General features: G+C 45.6%; 1 protein-coding gene across 1 annotated transcript; it reads left to right on the top strand.

The window, feature by feature from the left end:
* Positions 1–257: 257 nt before the first annotated feature.
* LOC121494450 (MRN complex interacting protein) lies at positions 258–24,139 on the top strand. The gene is made up of 7 exons (XM_041760906.1): positions 258–533; positions 3,766–3,825; positions 9,395–9,401; positions 14,599–14,671; positions 15,730–15,884; positions 16,587–16,674; positions 23,433–24,139. The coding sequence occupies exons 2-7, from the start codon at positions 3,789–3,791 to the stop codon at positions 23,901–23,903; spliced, it is 831 nt and encodes a 276-aa protein (XP_041616840.1). The 5' UTR covers positions 258–533; positions 3,766–3,788; the 3' UTR covers positions 23,904–24,139.
* The last annotated feature ends 101 nt before the right edge of the window (positions 24,140–24,240 follow it).

Below are 24,240 nucleotides of genomic sequence, written 5' to 3'. Positions count from 1 at the left end.
AACACTGGCACATAAATCCTAAGTTGGGGGAGTCATTTTCTCAGCGTAAGGGTCATTGCCAGATCGTTTTCCGTAACGGTCTTTCCAGTTTACCCTGCTACTGAGTCCGGTAGCAAGGGCCCCTCTCCCCCCACCGGGTGTTATAACGCTAACAGTGTGGCTTATGTTCTCGGCACTGGGAGGTGCGGGCGGGCCGGGTTAGGGTCCCGCGACCCGCCTCCGGGCTGCAGCAGGGGCTAGTTCCCCCTCGCTCTCTGGGAATCCCTCCCGGGGTCCCGGGGTCCGCAGCCCTCGGCGCTCAGGCCCACAGGTCCCCTGGCCGCCGCGGCCCGGAGGTCCTGCACACCGCACCCGCGGGCGCCAGGGGGCGGGGCGGGCCGGGCCGGGGCGGCGCCCTCCCGCTGTCTTCCGCGCAAGACCGAACCCGCAGCGGCAGCTGGGGCGCCGCCCTGGCAAGCTCAACGTCCCAGCCAGCCCCAGCGCGGAATCGGGCTTTAGGAGGAAACGGGAGCCGGCCCGCGCCCACACAGCACGTGGGTGGCGAGGCTGACGCAAGCCCCCAAACGACCGACCCGGCGGCAGACCGAGGGCCGGCGCCCCGCAGTCAGCGACCCCGCGGCCGACCGCCGAGGCGCTCCACGAGCTAGAGAGGCCCGAACGCTTCCGTGGGGGCGGGGGGGGGCGGGCCCAAGCGCAGGGCGCACGCGCACGCGAGACGGCGGGGTCTAGAGGACCCTGCGCGCGGGCGGGAGGCTGCGCGGGGGCCGCCGGGAGGACGGGGCGTTTGAGCGACGGCGGCGGCGGCCGCAATGTCGCGCGCTCAGCGGGCCAGGGTGCTGCGGTGCTTCAGCTGTCGCCTCTTCCAAGCACACCAGGTGGTGTGGGCACGGGCTCCCCCTCCGGGCGCGGCAATGGCGGGCGGGAGTTGGAGGGCCTTGCCCCGCGGTGCGGTACTGGGCCTCCCTGACGCCGGGCTCCATGACTGGCTCTGAGGACTGGGTTCTGGTATCTCTTCGTAACGTTTTACTGTTGTTGTTGTTGTTTGTCTTTTTGTTGTTGTTTTTAATGTTTTTGACGTGGTTATAAGATTCGTAGAAACCAGGGGTAATGGTTTCTGCGGAGGCGGCCTCGTGACTTCTTGGAGCTAGTTGGAGAAAGCTCGTCGAGGATAGCCTACCCCAAAGTGGCTCTTTCTTAATTTAACTACTGGGGAGATGACAGGGTTATTGTCTTGTTTGTTTGTTTGTTTGTTTTTAAAGATTTTATTTGCTTATTCATGAAAGCTACATCAGAGAGAGACAGAGACGCAGGCAGAGGGAGAAGCAGGTTCCCTGTGGGGAGCCCGATGTGGGATTCGATCCCAGGACCCCGGGATCATGACCTGAGCCAAAGGCAGATGCTCAACCACGGAGCCACCCAGGTGTCCCTTGGTTTGTTTGTTGTTGTTGTTAGATTGTATTTATTTACTTGAGAGAAAGAGAGAGGGAGAGCACAAGAAGCAGGAGGGAGAGGCAGACTCCTAGCCTGGCAGGGAACCTGATATAGGGCTGGATCCCAGGACCCCAGGGTCATGGCCTGAGCCACCCAGGCGCCAGAGATGACAGTTTTCAAACTGAGGCACAACTGGGCATGCCTTGCTGTCACCCTTTTGCTCTGCAGTGTCTCCATCGTATGAGGAGGGACTCATGCCTGTTCCCCAAATGGTGAACAACCCAAGAGTGAAGTTTTTGAAACACGGTCCTCAGAAATTCTAAAACGTTTTGCTTCCCTGACTTTGGAGATGCAAGATAAGGGATGTCACTTAGCCTGTCTTGTCCTGGATGGTATCTCACCTTAGTCCTTGATGTCACCCAACACTGCCATCAAGTGTATGTCCTGACAGTTCTCTCTTTCCCCTCTTACCTGCTGTGCCCAGAAAAAGGATAACATCAAACTTGTTCAAAGTGAATGTTTAGAAGTCGGATGCTGAGTATGCACCCGTCCACCTGCTGAGACCCCAAGGGCTCTTTGGGGGGCTCAGAAATCGTTTTTACTTCACTTTTTGGACTGCATTTTAGGAGTTGAGATTAAATGGAAGTCATTTCCATTTTTAAATTATTACACATACATAATGTGCATACTCTCACAGTTATTTCAACTAGGAAAAGTGATTTGAACCTAAAGGGAGAAAAGAGTTAACAGTAGTTGCAGAGGTGACAATTTCACACATCCCATTTAGTTTCAACAATCTCTGGACTAGGTATCTATCATCCTCATTTTACAGAGATGAAAATATAGAAATCCTGGGGTCTATCTAATAAATGGCAGGCCCAGGGCTGTCTGATTGCAAAGATCCTGTTATTTCTTACTATCTCCAGACCCCTAGAGCTAGCCAGTTACTGTGTGTCCTTCCAGACCTATTTTTTTCTTTAACGTGCATTTCCTCCTTGTAGAGGTACCCATAGAAAGGAGTATTTTTATGGTGTTTGAAGAGAGAGACTAGAGAATTAGAATTGCTGAATTGTAGGATATGTCTAAATAAATTTGTATTTGGTACTGCTTGGCTTCCTTAGAAACCTTTGGGGTACTTCAAAAAAACCTGATGGTTTTTGTATTAGGATCATACTCATATTAATTTTTATAAATCAGCCTAGGAATCTTTTTGATGTTAAGCATGCTACTTCATTCCATTTTTTCAAGGGACTTTGGTGCCCCGTGATAACATTTTCTTTGTTGGTATTATAAATGGACTCTTCCATTACCTTTTCTGACTAGATACTTACATAAAGACTGTTAACTTTTTTTTTTTTTTTTAAAGATTTGATTTACTTATTCACGAGAGACAGAGAAAGAGGCAGAGACATAGGCAGAGGGAGAAGCAGGCTCCATGCAGGGAGCCCGATGCGGGACTCAGAGCCCAGGGCTCCAGGATCACACCCTGAGCCGAAGGCAGACGTTTAACCACTGAGCCACCCAGGCATCCGGGCTCTGTTAACTTTTTTTTTTTTTTTTTTTTTTTTTTATTTATTTATGATAGTCACAGAGAGAGAGAGAGGGGCAGAGACACAGGCGGAGGGAGAAGCAGGCTCCATGCACCGGGAGCCTGATGTGGGATTCGATCCCGGGTCTCCAGGATCACGCCCTGGGCCAAAGGCAGGCGCCAAACCGCTGCGCCACCCACGGATCCCCGGGCTCTGTTAACTTTTGAAGCTATATTAACTTTGTACTCAACCTCACTATATTAGATTGTCTTAATGTTTTTAGTAGTTTTTCATTTGATTTTCTTGAGTTCTCAGGTTAAAAAAATCTATAACAATTTTTCCCTCCTCTCCAGTTTTCATACCTCTTACTACTTTTTCTTTTCCAATTCCATTAGCAGAAAAATAACAATGGTCAACTATAGTGGGGCTTTTTGGCTTGTTCTTGATTTTCATAGGCATACTGGCAGTGACTTTCCAGTTTTAGAGCTGAATATAAGGTATTTTATCATGTTAAGAGAGAACTCACTTAGATTTCTCAAGAATTGAAATTAAAATGTGGAAGTAGCAGAGATCTGCTTGATTTTGTTTCATATGGATAGCTAGTTTTCCCAGCACCATTTATTACATAGTCTGTTTTTTCCTCACTCCTAAAATGCCACCTTTATAATCCATTAGCTTTTTATACATATATGTTTGTTTGTTTTTAGAATTTTATTCTTTTCCCTTGATCTTTTGAAATCATTAGTTTTTATTCATTTCTACCTGTTTTAAAGAATTAAGCCAAATTTCTGGGATTCCATTGTAGGAGAAAAAGAGTCTCAAGTGGACATGCAAAGCTTGTGGAGAGAAGCAGTCATTTTTGCAGGTGAGTCCTGAGAAACAGGGCATCTAGTAGCCAAGCCAGAAAGCGAGGGGGCGGGGGGGGAGGTAAACCCAGCCCTGCAGAAAAGCATGTTTCTGTGGAGTCCCAGCATTCCAGTATTGGGACCAAGTTCACTAGATCAAGAACATCTACTCCTAGGTTCCTCTTCCTTCAAGGAGTAAAATGGATGGAAATTTACCTTCCTTTGCTTATTCAGTCAGCAAGTTTTTACTGAGTACTTTCTGTGTGCAGGCATAGGAGAAAGAAGGGCGGCAAAGCTTTGTCATTCTCGCCTTCACAGATCTGTACATGTGGAAGAGAAACTGATGCACACACACAGGGCAATTAGAACTAGATTGAACAGGGCGCCTGGGTAGCTCAGTCAATTAAGCATCTGCCTTTGGCTTAGGTCATGATCTGGGGTCCTGGGGTTGAGCCCCAAGTGGGGTTCTGTGCTGGGTGGAGAGTCTGCTTCTCTCTCTCCCTCTCACTCTGCTTGTGTTCTCAAATAAATAAGTAAATCTTAAAAAAAAAAAAAAAAAAAAAACCTAGACTGAGCAAATGGCAAGGAAAATGCAGGGCCTGTAAGAAGATGACTGGGCAGTCAGACCCAACTGGCTGGGTGCATGTCCATGCGTGCAGTTTGAGGACAAGGGAAGCTCAGGAAGTGGAGGTCATCAGGAGATGTTCAAGAGAGAACCTAAGGACTGAAGGAAGCTCGGGATAAAGGATAAACGCTCTTATTTAGGCCACTTAGATTCTTTTCATATGGATACCTATTGCTCCACCTCATGTCTTTCATAGCACAGCCTGTCTGCACTCTTTGCCTTATTGAGCCCCTTGTTCACCTTCTCTGGCCCCCCCCATGCCACCTCTCCCGCTTCAGCTGCCTGTTTTCTGCCTTCGGCCATGAGGCCTTTGCTTTCAGATCTTGAAATAGTCTAGACATGCTGCACCCTTATGGCCTTTGTGCTCCTTGTTGGGGCTTCCCCTTGCTCTCCTCACTGCCCTGATTTAGATAATCATATTCGAGGGGCAGCCCCGGTGGCGCAGCGGTTTAGCGCCACCTACAGCCCAGGGCGTGATCCTGGAGACCCTGGATCGAGTCCCACGTCAGGCTCTCTGCATGGAGCCTGCTTCTCCCTCTGCCTGTGTCCCTGCCCCCCCCCCCCCCTCTCTCTCTCTCTCTCTCTCTCTGCATCTCTATGAATAAATAAATAAAATCTTTTAAAAATATATATAATCATATTCGAGTGTGTTTACATGAGTGTTGCTTATCTCATGGAAGTGCCATGAGAGCAAAAGCTCTGCCTGTTTTGTTTACTGATCCGCCCTCTGCACATATCATGTGCCTGGCATAGTAAGTGATCGCTCAGTGAATATTTATTGAATCAGGAAATGATCAATCCCACAGTGACTGGCACTTAGGTTGATTTTTGTTTTCATTGTTATGAACAACTCTGCAATGAGGGTTCTTACAAAAGCTCTTCACTTGACCAGTGATTTCCTTGAAGTTAAGTTGCTATTTCAAAGGATGTCTTTTAACGAAGATTCTTTTGATTGCAAGTAGAAAAAAGACACTTCAGAACGGTTTCAGGGAAAAAAAAAAAAAGTACTGGCAAAGTAATGGGGTATCTTGGGGAAAGCAAGGGAGGATGAAAATCCCTGAGCCCTTGAAGGTCCGCAAAGCTGTGGACAATGCAAATATCATTTTTTCCTCCCCTTCCTCTCTCTCCCCAGATAGCTTACAGTAACCTACTCCACCCACCGACCACAGACTCTCACTTCAAGCCAACTAGAATAGCTGAATCCCAATTAATAAACTGGGGGAAGCGATCTGATTGGCTCAGTTGACCCAGATGTCCACATCTGGTCCAGCCAACTGGATTGGTCGGAATAGGATCGGGTCATTGGTCAGCAGTAGAGCTGCTGAGGCCCACCCCAAGATTGGGTCTCCGAAGACAAGGAGCTGGCTTGTGAGATGGTGACTGCTACTCATTTTCCATGTCAGCTTATATTTCTAAATTCTCCTTGAGGAGGCCCTGCATTCGTCTCAGCGCCTCCATGCATGTGCAGTGGGGCATGGCTTATGGTAGACTAGGCCACAGTGACAAATAGACAACAAAATGGTGTAGCCTAACACAATAGAAATTGTCTCTCTTGCTCTTGTAATGGTCCTGGAAGGGATTAAAATCAACAGGGCAGACATCCTGGGTGTGGTCATTCAGGGACCCAGGCACCCTTCATCTTGAGGTTCTGTTAAGTCCCAGAGGCCTGGTCCCTACAGCCACTGAAGGGCAAGAACATGAAGGAACTACCCAGGAGGCTTTTAGGGGTCAGGCCTAGAAGTGGCTCCCATCCCACTAGAAAGAATTGCAAGGAAAACCAGAAAACTTAGTCCAGTTTGTGCCCAGATGAGGGGAGAATGATTTGAGCATTCAGCAGTGGTCTGGTCCCTCCCTCGCTGGCGCGCGTACACTCAGCCATTTATGCCAGATCAACGCCTTACAAAGCTTTGCCGTTGCAGTCTTCAGTTCTCTCCCATTCTAATTTGAACTTGCCCCAGCTGGACTTTATTCCCTGCAGTCCAGTAAAATGACTCCTGTCGAAGTGAGCAGTGATCTCCATTTGCTAAAATCCACGGTGAATTCTCAGTCCCCCAGCGGCTTGACCTGTTGGTGGCATCTGTCACAGTTTGTCATGTCCTCCTCAAAACATTGTGTTCACTCAGACTTCCAGTCATCCCACTCTGGTTCTCCTGCTGTCTTTCTGCTGTGTTTCAGTCCTCTGTGCTAGCTTTTTCCCATCTCCCCAGCTTCTAAACGTGAGAATGCTCTGGTATTCAGTTTGTTGGCCTCTGCTCCAGTGATACAAGTTTGTTGACCTCTCCTTAGTGATCCAAGAGGAGATCGTCTCACAGCTCTGGGGTATCTGTCTCAGACCTCAGATCTGCCCATTCAGCTCTCTCCTGGTTCTCTGATAGTCATCCAGAATCCATCTTTCCAAACAGAAGGCCCTACGCACCTGCTCTCCCACAGTCATCCTCATCTCCTGTGTGCCAAGTCCCTGGTTAGTTGTTTGGACTAAAAAAAACCTGGAAGTCATCCATGACTCCTCTTTTTTTTTTTTTTTTTTTCTAATACTCTTCATCTTGTCCATCAGCAGATCTTGTCAGCTCCCCTTTGAGGATGGACCCAGACTGACCACTTGTCACTACAGTGGTCTGAGCCACACCACTGTTTGCAGCAAACTCCTGCCAGCCCAGCCCCCCTGTTGCTGCGGTATAGTCTGCCCTCAGTGCTGTGGCCCAAATGTCCTACTAAAACATGTGTTGGGCCAAGTCAGTCTCCCCAACCTTCCAGGTTAGAGCAAAATCCGTAGTCTTACAGGGCCACGTACAGTGCCTGGTACAAAAGGAAAATGTGAGGCCCCTTGTTCAAAAGCAGAGCTGTAAAAGGTACTAAAATATTAAGCTTTTCCTTTCTTTCCTGGATTCTCTTGACTTTTCATAATGTGTTTATTTTTTAATTTTATGTATTCATTCATGAGAGACACAGAGAAAGAGAGAGAGAGAGGCAGAGACACAGGCAGAGGGAGAAGCAGGCTCCATGCAGGGAGCCCGACATGGGTCTCGATCCTGGGTCTCCAGGATCAGGCCCTGGGCCGAAGGCGGCGCTAAACCGCTGAGCCACCCGGGCTGCCCAATAATGAGTTTATTTACTGTTGAATGTCTTCCTAAGTAAAGAAAAACTAATATTTTAAGTTTATTAGCATTAATTTTGCCATTGATATCCTACAACACCAGTTTAAAATGCAAAGTGTTTAGTCCATATGCAGAATAACATAAGAGCATTTACTGTATGTGCAGGATCATCCAAATTACCCAGGTTGTGTTTTGGAGCTCATATATGCCTACATATTTCATTCTTACCACTGGAAATGCTACACAAAATTAACTCAGCTGTTTTTACTCTACTTATTGATATGCACACATTTTCCCCCAGCCCCATGCTCCCCCATCAGTTTCCTGATGCATAAGGAAGGACTAAGGGAAAGGAAAGTCTCTGTCTTGCCCTTTCCTTCCATGTCATCATTTTTAGCAGAAGTGATCAGCTGTTCTAGGCAAGTAACAGGAATAAAAAAGATATGATAGGGTTCCTTGGTTGGTTGTGTATGTTTATTTAGAACACCCTTGCCTTCTGCATCTGAAGCAAGTTCTTGTTCCAGTGGAAGCCTGGCATCTCAGCCTGTGGGTGCCTCCACATACTCAGATGTAGATGGCAAACAGCATCTACACTCGGACTCTCTGTGTACACTCCCACGTGTTTGTTGTGAGTCAACTGGAATCCTGTGCCCCTGGATCATCAAGCATGTGATGCAAATGGTGTGGTAAGGAACAGAGGACACGTATATTGTGTATTTCTCTGCTTACAGACATGATCCTTTGTCCCATCAGACTTCACTTACACAAGTTCAAAAATAAGAATTTCAAAAATAAAACCAAAAAATGTTTTCAGCATGGCCATAACAGAACAGGTCTCATGCCCATGAGGCTGACTTTGCCTGTGGTAGGGACTACACTCAAACCTCATCTCCTGTTGTTTTCCCCCAGACCACTCAGCTCTAGCCATGTTCCTCAAAAATGCCAGGCTCAGGGTCCTTGCTCTTGTGTCCATTTCATTACTTCTGCCAAATGCTTTCCCCTAGGTATCTTCATGGCTTCTGCCCTCATATTTTCCTAGTTTGTGCCCAGGCATCACCTTAGTGATCTGTTCCTGAACACCTTATATAAAATTGTCTATTCTGTCTCCACGCTACCCTTTCATTGCCTTATTTTCCTTGATGGTACTTCCATCACCTAATGGCCACATAGTCAATTTATACATTTATTGTCTGTCTCCTCTCACTAGAATGTACACTCCATGATGACAGTGATTTTTGTCTACTCCCCTTATTGTCCTTAACTAGTCCATGGCCCTGGCACATAAGAGGTGCTAAATAAATATTGTGAAACAAATGGGTGACTGCTAAGTGGAAAAAAAAAAGTACTTTTATTTTATGTTGCTTTGATTATCAGTGAATATCAATTGGTGGTTCGTGTAGCTTCTCTTCCAAAAAAAAATTTAAGATTTTATTTATTTATTCATGAGAGACACAGAGAGGCAAAGACATAGGCAGAGGGAGAAGCAGACTCCCTGTGGGGAGACGGATGCAAGACTCAGTCCCAGGACCCCAGGATCACGACCTGAGCCAAGGGCAGATGTTCAGCCAATGAGCCACCCAAGTGCCCTTCCAAATTTCTTATTCATGTTTATTAACCATTTAGTGTGGGGTTTGGGACTGAGTTTGTCTTTGATATGTAGAGTTCTCAATGCTAGAAGGATAGTCGCCAGATAAACCAGAAATATTTGTTCCTGAGACTATAAATAAATTACTCCAGAAGCAGTGCTCAGTCATTAGGATTTCTGCCTTGTAACGTATAGCTTTTCCCTTCCTAAGGTATGTCACTAATGGATTTGTTTCTCAACATTCTGTCAGTGCTTTCTAAACTTAGTATTCTTTTGTTTTTCAGACTTATGGTGAGGGCTCTGGTGCTGACTGTAGATGCCATGTCCAAAAATTAAATCTGCTGCAGGGACAGATTTCAGAGATATCAGTCAGGTATAGTTGTTTGAGAAACGCATCTTATCTTGGCCTGTGTTCATCTTGAGTGGTTAGTGGAAGTAGAAGATGGGAAAAAAAACCCTTAGATTTCCATACAGTGATTATTTACTCTGAACAATCTTCCCTCTGACAATAACTAAAAATACTAACTGTAGTATTTGGAGTACACTGATGAGATGATAGGGAAGTAAACAAAATATCAGAAGTTAAAAATAAAGCAAAAGCCAAAATCCAGAGAGTAAGTACCTGAGCTGCTGATGTAATGAATCCAGGTGCTCTGGAGCTTCCACTTAGACCCTGGGAGGGGTGCAAGAGACAAAGACAAGGCCTAGGGCCTGTTCAGCATGGCGGGGAGGGGGGTCAGTAGGAGACCACCATATAAAGCTGTGTCCCCAAAATACTATACCTTCAATGAATGATCAAATGCACCCTGTCTGCAGCAGGGAGCCTGCTCTTGACCTTTGTATTGGCTGAAGAATACAGCCAATAAAATCCTCTCTAGGATTTTATAAACACAAGAAAGCTGTCACATGGCTTTTCAGCCTTTTACATGCACTGTGTGAAAAGCCTCAGACTGGGAATTTATTTTTAAACTGCTCAAGGAAGCAAAGGTAAATGCAATTCCTCTGGAGCATACATCTTCAACACAGTCCTGAAAGAATTTCCACAGATAAAGTTCTAAGGAGCATATACTCAGAGTTAAAAATCATTACACATTCATGTCACCATGAGCAAAAGACAACAGAAACAACAGATGAGAAAGTGAGACACACAGACTTCAGAATACGTAATGTGTATTTAATATATTTAATGAAATAAAAGGCAAGATTGATAATATAAGAAGCAAAGTAGTTCAGGCCACCTAGCTGGCTTAGTTGGTAGAGCATGCAACTCTTCATCTCAGGGTTGTGAGTTCAAGCGGCATGTTGGGGGTAGAAAGTACAAAGGAAAAAAAAAAAGGAAGCCAGGGACTTTTAAAAATGACTAAGTAGAGGGACACCTGGTTGGCTCAGTGGTTTGAGCGTCTGTCCTTGGCCAGGGCGTGATCCCAGAGCCCTGGGATCAAGTCCCACATCGGGCTCCCTCATGGAGCCTGCTTCTCTGCCTGTGTCTCTGCCTCTCTCTCTCTCAATCTGTGTCTCTCATGAATAAATAAATAAAATCTTTTAAAAAATGACTAGGTTTGAAAAAGAACCAAAAGGAGTTTGTAGAAATTAAAAGTAGAATCATTGAAATTAAAATTTCAGTGGACAGGTTAAGCATTAACTGTAGCTGAAGAGAGAATCAGTGAAATGGAAGATAAATCTGAAGAAAGTGTTCATTCACAATGCAACACAAATAAAAAGGTGGAAAAACGTGAGTTGAAAAACATGAAAGCTACAGGGGATAGTTCCAGCAACAGAGAATAAGAAAAGTGGGGCAGAGGCGATATGTGAAAAGATTAGAGCATTTTCCAGAATCAAACACTTACATTCTTGGATTTAGGAAACAGTAAATCTCAAACCGGATAAAGTCATTCTTTTTTTTTTTTAAAGATTTTATATATTCATTCACGAGAGACACAGAGAAAGTCAGAGACACAGGCAGAGGGAGAAGCCTCCCTGTGAGGATCCCAATGCAGGACTTGATTCCAGGACCCCAGGATCACACCCTGAGCTAAAGGCATACGCTCAACCAATGAGCCACCCAAGCATCCCAGGTCATTATTTTACTTGGAAACAACATGTTTTTTTTGTTTTGTTTTGTTTTTTTAAAGATTTAAAAAAATAAAATAAAAGATTTTATTTATTCATTCATGAGAGGCAGAGACACAGGCAGAGGGAGAAGCAGGCTCCCTGCAGGAAGCCCGACGTGGGACTCGATCCCGGGACTCCAGGATCACGACCTGATCATATACAACATGGTTGTATATATAGGAAATCCTAACGAATCTATATAAATGCTACTAGAACTAATATTTTATCAAGATCACAAGGATACAAAGTCAACATACAGGGGTGCCTAGGTGACTCAGTTAAGTGTCTTACTTTGGCTCAGGTCATGATCTCTGGGTCCTGAGATTGAGCTCTGTGTAAGGCTCCATGCTCAGCAGGGAGTCTGCTTCTCCCTCCCCTCTCCCTCAACCCCTCCCCATTTCCTTCTGCCCATTCCCCCAACTCTTTTTCTTTTTTTTAAGATTTTATTTATTTATGATATAGAGAGAGGCAGAGACACAGGCAGAGGGAGAAGCAGGCTCCATGCCGGGAGCCCAACGCAGGACTCGATCCTGGGACTCCAGGATCACGCCCTGGGCCAAAGGCAGGAGCTAAGCCACTGAGGCACCCAGGGATCCCTCCGTCCTCCCACTCTTGCATGCATGCTCTCTCAAATAAAATCTAAAAAAATAAAATCCCCCCAAATAAAATATTAAATATTAAGAAAATTAGAGCCCATAATTAAACTTTTTAATTATACCATTTAGAACAGTTACTTACGGGATCCCTGGGTGGCACAGCGGTTTGGCGCCTGCCTTTGGCCCAGGGCGCGATCCTGGAGACCCGGGATCGAATCCCACATCGGGCTCTCGGTGCATGGAGCCTGCTTCTCCCTCTGCCTGTGTCTCTGCCTCTCTCTCTCTCTCTGTGACTATCATAAATAAATAAAAATTTTTTAAAAATTTATAAAAAAAAAAAAGAACAGTTACTTAGGGATAAATATAACAAAAAATGTGCAAGATCTATTCAGTAAAAACTACAAAACATTGCTGAGAGAAATTAAAGAAGATCTATATTAATGAAGACATGTAACATGTTCCTGGATTGGAAAACTCAGTATCATGAAGATTTCAGTTTATCCTAAATTGGTAGAGACAACCTAATCCAAATCAATTCCAATGGGCTTTTTTTTTTTCTGTAGAAATTGACAAACTGACCCTAAAATTTATATAGAAATACTAATGCCTAGAATTACCGAGACAATTTTGAAAAGAACAAAGCTGGGGGACTTCTACAGCCTGATTTCAAGATCTAGAATGCTGCAGTAATTGAAGACAATGTGATATTGGTAAAAGGCTACACAGATAAATCAGAAGGTGAATGGATAACCAGATTGTGGTATGTTCATGCAATGGAACACTACAACATTCAAAACAACACGGGCAAATCTCAAAACCATTGCTAAGTGAGAAAAGCCCAACACAAAAGACTAAGTGCTGTAGGGATCAGTAGTTTTCTGGGGGAGAGAATTGCCTCTAAAGACACATGAGGGCGCCTGGGTGGCTCAGTGGTTGAGCATCCGCCTTTGGCTCAGGTTGTGATCCTGGAGTCCTGGGATCGAGTCCCACATCAGGTTCATTGCAGTGAGCCTGCTTTTCCGTCTGCATATGTCTCTGCCTCTCTCTTGGTGTCTCTCATGAATAGAGGAATCTTTAAAAAAAAAATAAAGACACATGAGAACTTTTGGGCATGATGAAATTTTTCCATATCTTATCCATTATATCTGAATTAAATTTTTTTTTCTATAATCTTTTTTTTTTTTTTTAAGATTTTATTTGTTGGGCAGCCGGGGTGGCTCAGCGGTTTAGCACTGCCTTCAGCCCAGGGCCTGTTCCTAGAGACCTGGGATCAAGTCCCATGTTGGGTTCCCTACATGGAGCTTGCTTCTTCCTCTGCTTGTGTATCTGCCTCTTCTCTCTCTCTCTCTCTCTCTCTCTCACTCACTCTTTGTCTCTCATGAATAAATAAAATAAAGATTTTAAAATCAAATAAAGATTTTATTTATTTATTCATGAGAGACAACAGAGAGAGAGGCAGAGGCAGACGCAGAAACAGGCTGCATGTAGGGAACCCGACATGGGACTCGATCCTGGGCCAAAGGCAGGCACTTAACCGCTGAGCTACCCAGGCGTCCCTATATCTTGATTGGATGATAGTTTCAAAGATATAATTTATCAAAGCTCATCTAAGTAGACACTTAAATTTTAAGGTATGTCATACCTTAAGTTAATTTTAAGATTAAAAAAGAAATCTGTCCTTAGAGCAACATAATGAAATCACAGAACACGAAAGACAAAAGAGCTGAAAAGTAGCTGGAGAGAGAGAGAGAGAGCGAGCACCTACAAAGGAACAGCAGATGCCCAACTGCCCAGTGGTATCATTAAAGCAAGAAGACAGAATGGTATCTTTGGACTGTTGAGAGCTGTTCGTTATTGATGAGTTCCTGAATTCGAAAGGTGAGCAGAGCTCTGGCCAGTAGCTGCTAAGACACGATATGAATGCTGGATCACCAGCCACATGGCTGAGTAGGTGTACATGCATGCTCTCACTGCATCTTTATAATCATCCTGTGAGGACCATTGATCAATGAAGAAATTGAAGTATAGATACCCACATTGGGTAGCTCACTAGAAGGAGTTCCCATATGACAGTGTGATGTAACCATCCTGACAAAAGGTAGACTTGGCTTTGCTCTAACCTCCAACTCTTGCACAGTAAGTATTCTCACAGCCATTCAGTCCTATTAGAGGTCCTGGAGGCCCTGGCATCCCCACTCTTTATGTGGTGAAAGAGCCCTACTTCCCCTGGAGGGCTGGTGGAAGTCACTATGTCACACAGAATGCCTCCTCTCTCGTAAGGGTCGAGGTAGAACTATAAAGACTTGTATAATTCTGTGCGGTGGAGACATCTCTACTGCTGATGGGAGGGACTCTGTGCTATGAGGCTTCCCCTGACGTTACTCTGTCTGTACCCCAGGCTCTCGACAAGGCACATGCACGCATGTTGTCTCTTTCATCTTCATAGTCACCCCTGCCATATTGTCCCCACTTGTGGATGAGGGGAACTGGGGTACAGTGATGAACCGAAAGTCACACTGACAATGACAGCCAGTCAATGGCAAAGCCAGGATGCAAACGCTGGTTTGACTTGCCTAAATCTGGAGAACAAACGGTCCCCCTGCCCAGGCCCTTGTGAGCTGCTGGAAGATCACCAAATTACATCAGAACAACAGAAATAAGATCCTAAGATCCCCTAGAGCAGTCTTTGGTATCAAGTATTTACATCTTGCTGCTCCATCTCCTTGCTCTTCATCCCCCTGGTCATTTCACTAAGGACATACATACATTCTTTCACTAAGGTTTCTGGAAGAGCCTGTAAATGTTGATGAGGAAAATGCAGGGCCTGGGGATGCTGAGCATGAGAGTGTGCAGGTGAGTGTCACGGTGGGGGTGGGGGGTGGTCCATTTATTCATTTGCTGGTCTTTTGTTGAACAAATGCTATCGATAACAGACACTTGGCTTGGAGCTATAGCGAACAGAGGAGGGAGTAAACCCACCCCTGTCATAAGGGTGGACACAGCCATGTGTACCAATACTCCCTGTCACACCTAGGGCACACCTCTGATAGTGAAAAGATGCTGCTGCTGCAGACCTACCATTCGTGTTCCCTTTCTCAACCCAAGCCTCCCAGCAGGGCTCGCATCCAGCTATGCCCCAGTGCATAGTAAAGTAGATGCTCAGCGTTGGGTAGGCAGGAGAAGAGCCTGGGTGACTGAGGAGGTGACACCATTGGTACATCCAGGGTGCTGGGTACATGGAACACTGTGTCCTGCCAGGGGCGGGGGCGTGGGAACAGCTGTCCGAGGCTCCCTGCCCACCTGGGGACAGAGCCCGCCTCTGCTCACAGAATCACACTGGCAACGTCCTCCCTCTGCTCGCCCCTCATATTTGTATTATAAATGGGAGCATTGTTCATACACCACTTTAACACAGCAGCTTTCACATATTTGGTTCTGTACTTCCAGTCTTGTCCACTTAGGGACTTAATTTTACAGCTTCATCATTACAAAAACCCCTGGTTTGCATCCTAGAGTTTGCACTCCTGCTGGTCTTCTGTTGCTATAGAATTTTCAGTGATGTGCTATATATACAAGATATAGTAGTGTATAAATATTTATTCCATGATGACTTGGCATGTAGATCATTTCCAGATTTTTGCTACGGTAAGTATGTGCTAAGATTTATATCACCTTGACAAGCATCTTTGTGCCTTTGTCTTCATTTGGAAGCCGTAGGTCAGGGAGCATGGACATTTGTAAAGTTCCTTGATGAGTTGTGCCCTGTGGCTTTCCCAGGACCTGTGCCAGTGTGCCAGGTCCCCAGTGGTGCCTCAGGACATCCATCTCCCCATTGCCTTCCAGCAAAATGCCTTTCCTGGTGACAGGGTAGGTGAGGGTCCTGAGAATAAACTTACTTCCCAATCCTGTAGGAAAAACCTCAGTCCTCAGAGAACCACTGGCTGAAGTATCTGGAAAGAGACTCAAAAGAACTGGGAATGGAAGAAGGAGTGTGTTTGAAGAGACAGTCTTTGTCCGGGACAGAGACGCCAGACCCTCCCTTCAACACAGGCCTGCCTAGAAAAAGGTGCCAAACAAGTCACTAATCCAGCAGCCATCACCCCATACCCACAGTGACCCACGATGGGGGCAGTGATGAGCAGCCCTAGCAGTCAGCAGCACAGAAGAAGCCTGCATGGCACTAGCTGGCAGGTACCATCACCACCAAGCCCTCCTTGGCCTTGCTGCGCACCAGGTGCTGCCATCCAGAGAGGAGGGTTGGGTGGAACGCCAGCATGGGCACCTTGGTGGTGTTCACTTAATTGTGACTGCACTGACCTCAAGAAAGAGTGTACTTTAGGGGCAGAGTTGACAAAGTGAAGTGTGGCCAGAGTAGCTTATGATTCTGTGAGCTTTAGCCTACAGCAGGAAAGCCTGACCTTTTATAAGTCTCTTCCCTAGGCTTTCTCTGCATTTCAGTGAGCCTTCTAAGACATTGCCTTAGCTAGACCCAAGATGGCTCCTATAGGGCAAGGGACACTGGGAGGTAGATTCCAATGCAAAATAAGAACTTTGTAGCAACTACAGACTATGGAGCAGAGAAACAGACTGCCTTGGAGGTTGTGGGGCAGCCTGCTATTGGCAGTGGAGCAGAAGCTGAGCAGCCACGTGGGGGGAGCTGTATGGGAGGACGAGGTCCCTACTTGTGCTGGGTGGTCACTCCAGGCGTCAGCATTGGGACCCTGTTGGTGATAGCACTGGATTCTTGACAGTGCTTTCTCTCCACCAGGAAATGGAGCCAGAGCACAGTCCAGCCTTCACACAGCCCAGATGTCCAGAACGTGAGTGACTCTGAGGTTACCTTGGAGCCCCAGAAGGTCAGTGACTGAGGATAGCGTTTCTTTTCTGGTCCCAGTAACCATTGAACACACAGACTTGTTTAATACCCGAGTGTTTTGTCTGCTCTGACTTAAGCCAGTTCCTTTCTCTGGCCTGACCATTTATTTCTCTGCCATGCCCAATCTCAGTCATAGGAGCTCCTGGTCAAAAGGACAGCTTGCTGCCTTGGAATCAACCAAGGTTGACCAGTAGGGCTTTTCTGAGTCAGGACCATTCTCGTCCCTCAACGTGGAGTGAAGGGTCTTTGCCAGACTGTCCCACAAGGGACCTGCCCTTGACTTCTGAGCAACTGTTCCCATCTTCGTCTTCACTTACCCAGGCATGTTCTTTTGCACTGAAGCACTGTCTTCACCTAGAATCAGCTCTTGTTCTTTTTATTATTGAAGTCTGGTGTCTGACCTACAATGGTATGTTAGTTTCAGGTCACAACATGGTGGTTCGGACAATTCAGTATATACATCAGTGCTCACCGTGGCAGTCATCATCTGTCAGCCTACGTTATTACAGTATTATTGACTGTATTCCCTATGCTATAGTCTTCATCTCCTTGACTTATCACTGGAAGTTTCTACCTCTTAATCTCCTTCACCTATCTTGCCCATCCCTTCAGCCCCTTCCCTTTGGGCAACTACCAGTTCTATTTATGAGTTCTTTGTTATGGCTGAGTAGCATATATGTTGCTACTCTTATGTTGATATATACCACATTGTCTTTTTCCATTCACCTATTGGTGGCCACTTGGGCTGCTTCCATATTAGGATTATTGTAAATAATGCTGCAGTATACATAAGAATGCATATATCTTTTCAAATTGGTGTTTTTGGGCAGCCCCAGTGGCCCAGCGGTTTGGTGCTGCCTTCGGCCCCGGGATGTGATCCTGGAGACTCAGGATCAAATCCCATGTCGGGCTCCCTGCAGGGAGCCTGCTTCTCCCTCTGCCTGTGACTCTGCCTCTCTCTCTCTGTCTGTCATTAAAAAACAAAACAACAACAACAAAAAAACATCAAATTGGTGTTTTTGCTTTCTTTGAATAAATACCCAGTAATGAAATTACTGGATCATATGGTATTTCTATTTTTAATTTTTTGAGGAAATTCCATAGTTTTCCACAGTGATTGCCCCAATTTACATTTCCACCAACAACACACAAGAGTTCCCTTTTCTCCACATCTTCCCCAATACTTGTTATATCTTGTGGGGTTTTTTTTTTGTTTTTTGTTTTTTTAATTTTTATTTACTTATGATAGGCACACAGTGAGAGAGAGAGAGGCAGAGACACAGGCAGAGGGAGAAGCAGGCTCCATGCACCGGGAGCCGACGTGGGATTCGATCCCGGGTCTCCAGGATCACGCCCTGGGCCAAAGGCAGGCGCTAAACCACTGCGCCACCCAGGGATCCCATATCTTGTGTTTTTTGATACTAACCATTCTGATAGGTGTGAGATGATAGCAAATCATGGTTTTGATTTGTATTTCCCTGATGATGAATGGTGTTGAGCATCTTTTCATGTGTCTGTTAGCCATCTGTAGGTCTTCTTTGGAAAAATATCTGTTTGGGTTCTCTGCCCATTTTTTAATTGGGTTATTTGGGAATTTAGTGTTGTATTTTTTTTTAAGATTTTATTTATTCATGAGAGACACAGAAAGAAAGGCAGAGACATAGGCAGAGGGAGAAGTAGGCTCTCTGTGGGGAGCCCAACGCAGGACTCGATCCCAGGAGCCCAGGATCACACCCTGAGCCAAAGGCAGATGCTCAACTGCTGAGCTACCCAGGCATCCCTAGTGTTGAGTTGTATTATAAATTCTTTGTATGTTAAGGATATTAACCCTTTTTTCAGATACATCATTTGTAACTATCTTCTTCCATTCAATATGTTGCCTTTTCATTTTGTTAATGTCTTCCTTCACTGTGCAAAAAGCTTTTTATTTTTATATACTCCCAGTATTTTATTTTTGCTTTTTTTCCCTTTCCTGAGGAGACATAACCATAAATATATTGCTAACACCAATGTCCATCACTTTACTGCCTATGTTTTCTTTTAGGTGTTTTATGGTTTCAGATTTCACATTTAGGTCTTTAATCCATTTTGAGTTTATTTTTTCGTACTGTTAAGAAAATGGCCCAGTTTTCCCACCACTTTTCATTGAAGAGACTGTCTTTTCCACATTGTATATTCTTGCCTCCTATGTCCTTGATTATCTGATCATATAATTATGGGTTTATTTCTGGATTTTCTATTATGTTCCATTGATCTGTATGTCTGTTTTTGTGCTAGTACCATACTGTTTTGATTACAGTACCTTTGTAGTATATCTTGAAATCTGGGATTGTTAAATCTCCAGGTTTTTTCTTTCTCAATTTTGCTTTTGCTATTCAGGGTCTTTTGGATTCGATACAAATTTAAGGATTATTTGTTTTAGTTTTGTTAAAAATAGTATTGGCATTTTCACGTGGATTGCATTGAATTTCATAGATTGCTTAGGGTAGTATGGACATTTTACAGTATTGATTCTTCCAGTCCATGAGCTTGGTTTATCTTTCCATGTGTTTGTGTCATCTTCAGTTTCTTTCATCAGTCAGTGTCTTACACTTTTCAGAGTATAAGCCTTTCACCTCTGGCTAAATTTATTCCTAAGTATTTTTTCTTTTTGATGCAGTCATAAATGAGTTTGTTTTCTTAATTTTTATTTCTGCTATTATTAGTATATAGAAACACCGCAGATTTCTATATATTCATTTATTAACTTTACTGAATTCATTTATTCTAATAATTTTGGGTGGAGTCTTCAGGATTTTCTATATAAAATATGTCACCTGCAAATCATGACAGTTTTACTTCTTCCTTACCAATTTGGATGCCTTTTATTTCTTTTCCTTGTCTGATTGCTGTGGTAGGACTTCCAGTACTATGTTGAATAAAAGTAGTGAGAATGGACATACTTGTCTTATTCCTGAGGTCTTAGAAGAACAGCTTTCACTTTTGCAGCATTTAATATTTAGCTATTAGAGAGAGAAAGAGAACATGTGCAGGGTAAGGGGCAGAGGGAGAGGAAGAAGCAGACTATCCACTGAGTAGGGAGCCTGACATGGGGCTCCATCTTGAGACCCTGGGATCATGACCTGAGCTGAAGCCAGACACTTACCCAACTGAGCCAGCCAGGCACCCCTGAGATTTTTATTGTTTTTGAGGAGGGCTATATTGCAATAAACTCCCCTCTTAAAACTGCTTTTCCAGCATCCCAAAGATTTTGGACTGTTGTGTTTTTCATTTCTCCATGTATTTTTATATTTCCTCTTTGATTTCTTGGTTGACCTATTGGTTGTTAGCCTCCATGTGTTTTTGTTTTTTCCAGCTTTTTGTTTTGTTTTTTTAAGATTTTTATTTATTATGAGAGAGACAGGCAGAGGGAGAAGCAGGCTCCCCGCAGGGATCCTGACACAGGACTTGATCCCAGGACCCTGGGATCATGCCCTAGCCAAAGGCAAACGTTCAACCACGGAGCCACACAGGTGCCCCCAGTTTTTTTCTTGTAATTGATTTGTTTCATATGGTTGTGGTTGGAAAAGATGTTTAATATGATATCAATCTTCTTAAATTTATTGACTTGTTTTGTAGCCTAACATGTGATCTATCCTGGAGAGAGTTCCATGTATACTTGAAAAGAATGTGTATTCTGCTTTTCTTGGATGGAATACTCTATAAATCTGCTAAGTATATCTGGTTTAATTTGTCCTTGAAAGCCACCATTTCCTTATTTTCTGTGTGGACATAATCTATTGATGTAAATGAGGTGTTAAAGGCCCCAAAATTACTGTATTACCATCAACTTTTTCCTCTAGGTCTGCTAATATTTGCTTTATGTGTGTAGGTGCTCCTCCTATATTGGGTGCATAGAGATCTACAATTCTTATATCCTTTTGTTGGACTGATCCTTTTATCATGTCATGACTTTGTCTCGTTACAGTTGATTTGGTTGTGATGAACTCCTTTGAATTTTGTCTGGGAAACTCTTTAGCTCTTCTTCACTCTGAATGATGACTTTACCACGTAGAAAATTCTTGGCTGTGGGTTTTTCCTTTCAGCACTTGGAACGTGTCATTCCACTTTCTTCTGCCTTGTAAAGTCTCTGCTGAAAATCAGCATATAACCTTAGTAGGTTTCCCTTCTATGTATGTTTGCTTTCTCTGGTTGCTTTTAAGATTTTCTCTTTGATTTTGCCATCTTATTTGTCTAGTGTGGGATCATCTGTTTGGGGCTCTTAGTGCTTCCTGGTCCTAGAGATCTGTCTCCTTTCCAGGTTAGGGACTTTTAGCTATTGTTTTTTCGGATAAGTTTTCTGCCCCATCACCCTTGTCCTTTTGAGACTTGTATAATGTGAATGTGATAAAGCTTGCTGAGATCTTAGAGGTCCTCTAACCTAGTCTCATTTTTATTATTCTTTTTTTCTGTTCATGGTGGTTGCTTTCATTACCCTGTCTTCCAGGTCGCTCATTGGCTCTTCCACATCCTCTGATCTGCTGCCGACTCCCTCTAGTGTATTTCTCTTTATCATTTTTATCTTTGTTGACTTTCTCACCCAGTTCACCCACATCTCATAAATTTGGCAAGCATCTCTTTACTTGCCGCCATTCCTTTGGCTGTTTATCCAGCATATCCCTTATTTCCATTTTGTTCACCTTTCTCTTGTGGTTTTGTCATGTTCTTTCATTTGGGATATAGTCCTTTGTCTCATTTTGTCTAATTTGGTTTCTATGTATTAGGTAGGTCAGCTAGGTCTCCTGCTCTTGAAAATAGTGGCTTTATTCCTAAGCTGCCCTAGAACACAATCCCTGTCAGCAGAAGAAGCATGGGATGGTTCTATGAGTGTCCTGTGTGAGCTGTGTGCCCCTCTGTCGTGACAGAGTTGCAGATGCTATGGGCATGTGTGCAGGTGGGGCTGGCTGCAGTCACCCACATCACTTGCTGCAGATATATGGGGGCATGATTTGCTTCTTGCACTTTTGAGAGGCCTAGCTGCAACCGCCATGGATACTTATGAGCAGGGCCAGGCCCTGGCCTGGCTGTCCAGTTAGCCACTGCAACAACTGTAGGTACACTAGAGCGCCAGGCCTGCTCTCTACATAGCTAGCCAAGAGGCCAGACCAGGTATGTGGGATAGTCTCTGTGCCCCCCCCCCCCATCCCCAGGGCAGGAGCTGCTTTGGAGGCATGCCCCCTGAGGCAGGTAGGTTGGGTGGAAGATGACCACAGGGGAAGGCTGGCGCAAAGCACACAGTGCTGGGATACCTGGGTGGCTCAGCGGTTGAGTGTCTGCCTTTTACTCGGGGTGTGATCCCAGGGTGCTGGGATCAAGTCCCACATCAGGCTCCCTGCATGGAACCCACTTCTCCCTTTGCCTCTTTCTTTGTGTCTCTCGTGAATAAATAAATAAAATCTTAAAAAAAAAAAAAAAAAAGGCACACAGTGCTACACCATATGGAGCCATAAGGAGGGCAGATATAATGGTGCCCGCCAGCACTTTTCTTCCAGGAGAAATCTGCAGCTCCCTGCTCCTCCAGCACACATTGTAAAATTAGTAAATCTTCACATATATACCAGCTGCTTTTTTCAGACCTATTTCTGTGCTATGTTGGGCCGAGTTATTTAGCACGTTGGCTCTTCAAGGGCAGAGACTTGGTTTCCTGTCCCCCTCCAGCTGTGGCAAGCCTCGGATTTTCAAAGCCAGATGTGATCTAGGGACTTGTCTTCCCCATACAGGCCCTCATGGCCATGCTGAGTGTGGGGTCCGATCCCCCTGGCTCCTCTGAGCTGGTGAGGGCCCTCTTGTTTGTGGCTACTCTAGGGGTTTGGTTCCCAACTGCCCCTCCATGACTCCTACCCTTTTTGATGTGACCTTGCTACAAGCAGCTGTGGAGTCTGTCCTACCATGCTTCGCAGCATTCTCAGCTAGTTATAGTACATGGAGTTGCTGCCTTGGTGTGTCCATGGTACGAGGTAAGCTTGGGATCCCTCTACCCTACACCTCCACCAACTTACCCACATTTCTGCTCCTTCTGGAGGCTCCAAACCCAGCAGACCCCACTGTACTGTAAGGCCACAGAATGCAGGTCTGCTTTAGTCTGTCACAGGAGCCAGGGCACTAAGGCAGAGGATTGATCTCTGCTGGGCGCCAGCCAGCCTGGCCAACTTGAGCAATAGTGCAAAGGTCAACCTTTGATGTTGCCACCAACTAGCTATGTGGCCCTGAATGTCCAAGGGCTGGAATAATGACAGTTATTGATGTGTGGGCCCTAGGTTAACATTTGAACTGGTCATCATGGGGAATGCTCCCATCGGCATAGTTTCTTTTGAAAGTGACAAACTCAGGCTGCATAGTAGTTCAGTGAGGTCGCAGCAGGTCAGGGGCAGAGCTGATGGTCCTCTCATCTGTACCAACTGACCACAGGCCTCTTCCACACTAGCCTTGGATAGGGGGCACTGTCCGGCCAGTCATTGCTTTCACACTCCTGATTCCTGGTCGTGGAACCTGGCAGAGGAGTTGAGGTAAGAACAATCACTTGCCCTGCTTTGCTAAACCACCCAGTGAAAGCAGATCCCTAGCCTGCGAGCCTGAGAACCAGGGCGTAGGCAGAACTGAGAGGAAAGTGTGAGGATGCCGATGGAAAGGTGGAAGCAGTGGTGCACGCGTGGGCAGCCTTCTGTCAACACAGGACATGGTCTCTTGTTTCCATTGCAGGACCATGCTGGCCTGGCAGGGAAGGTCAGAGAAGATGGCAGTCACCAGAACAGGGGCACCAGGGAGCGTCCTCCACGTCCAGCCCCAGCCCCACAGGTCAGGGCCGTATCTTCCAAGTCCGAACAATTTCTTCTGCCTGGAAATGGCCCCCATGTGGACACAGGGCTCCCAGGAACCCTGCCCAAAAACCCTAGGCCAGCCAGGGCAGCACTGGCTGAGCAGGGGACCCTCTGGGCCCAGACCGTGAGCAAAGGGTGCCCCAGCAGGCCCTGCAGTACACCCAAGCTTCCCTGGGCACCCCCCACACTCCTGTCCAGTTCCCAGAGGCCCTGCCTAAAGACCCCCAAACAGCCCTGGGACACTGGTCCTCTGGCAAAGGGTAGACCCTTGGTCACAGGAGGGCAGGAGCCCCCACTTGTGCGGCTGTGTGACCTCTTTAAAACTGGTGAGGACTTTGAGGATGACCTGTGAGCTGGAATTAGAATGTTACCAACACGGGCACAAGTTACCTGAGCCCTGCTCCACTAGGCGCTTTGGCCACTGAAAAGGGGCTCCCGGATTAGCTTTTAAATGGGACTGGGGGTGGGGGGGGCACCTGGATGGCTCAGGAGGTTAAGCATCTGCATCACAATCCTGGGGTCCTAGGATCAGCCAACGGGAGGGCTCCCTGCTCTGCAGGGAGCCTGCATTTCCCTCTGCCCCCTGGCTTCCCCCTGCTCATGCTCTCTCTAGCTCACACTCTCAAATAAAATCTTTTTTAAAAATAACTGGACTGGGATGATTTATGGGAACTATCAAAAAGGACAAA

The sequence above is a fragment of the Vulpes lagopus genome, chromosome 7 (genome assembly GCF_018345385.1).
Source record: "Vulpes lagopus strain Blue_001 chromosome 7, ASM1834538v1, whole genome shotgun sequence".
In the NCBI taxonomy this organism is placed as follows: domain Eukaryota; kingdom Metazoa; phylum Chordata; class Mammalia; order Carnivora; family Canidae; genus Vulpes; species Vulpes lagopus.
The sequence above is the reverse complement of the archived record's forward strand: the minus strand, read 5'-3'. Positions and strand labels throughout refer to the sequence as shown.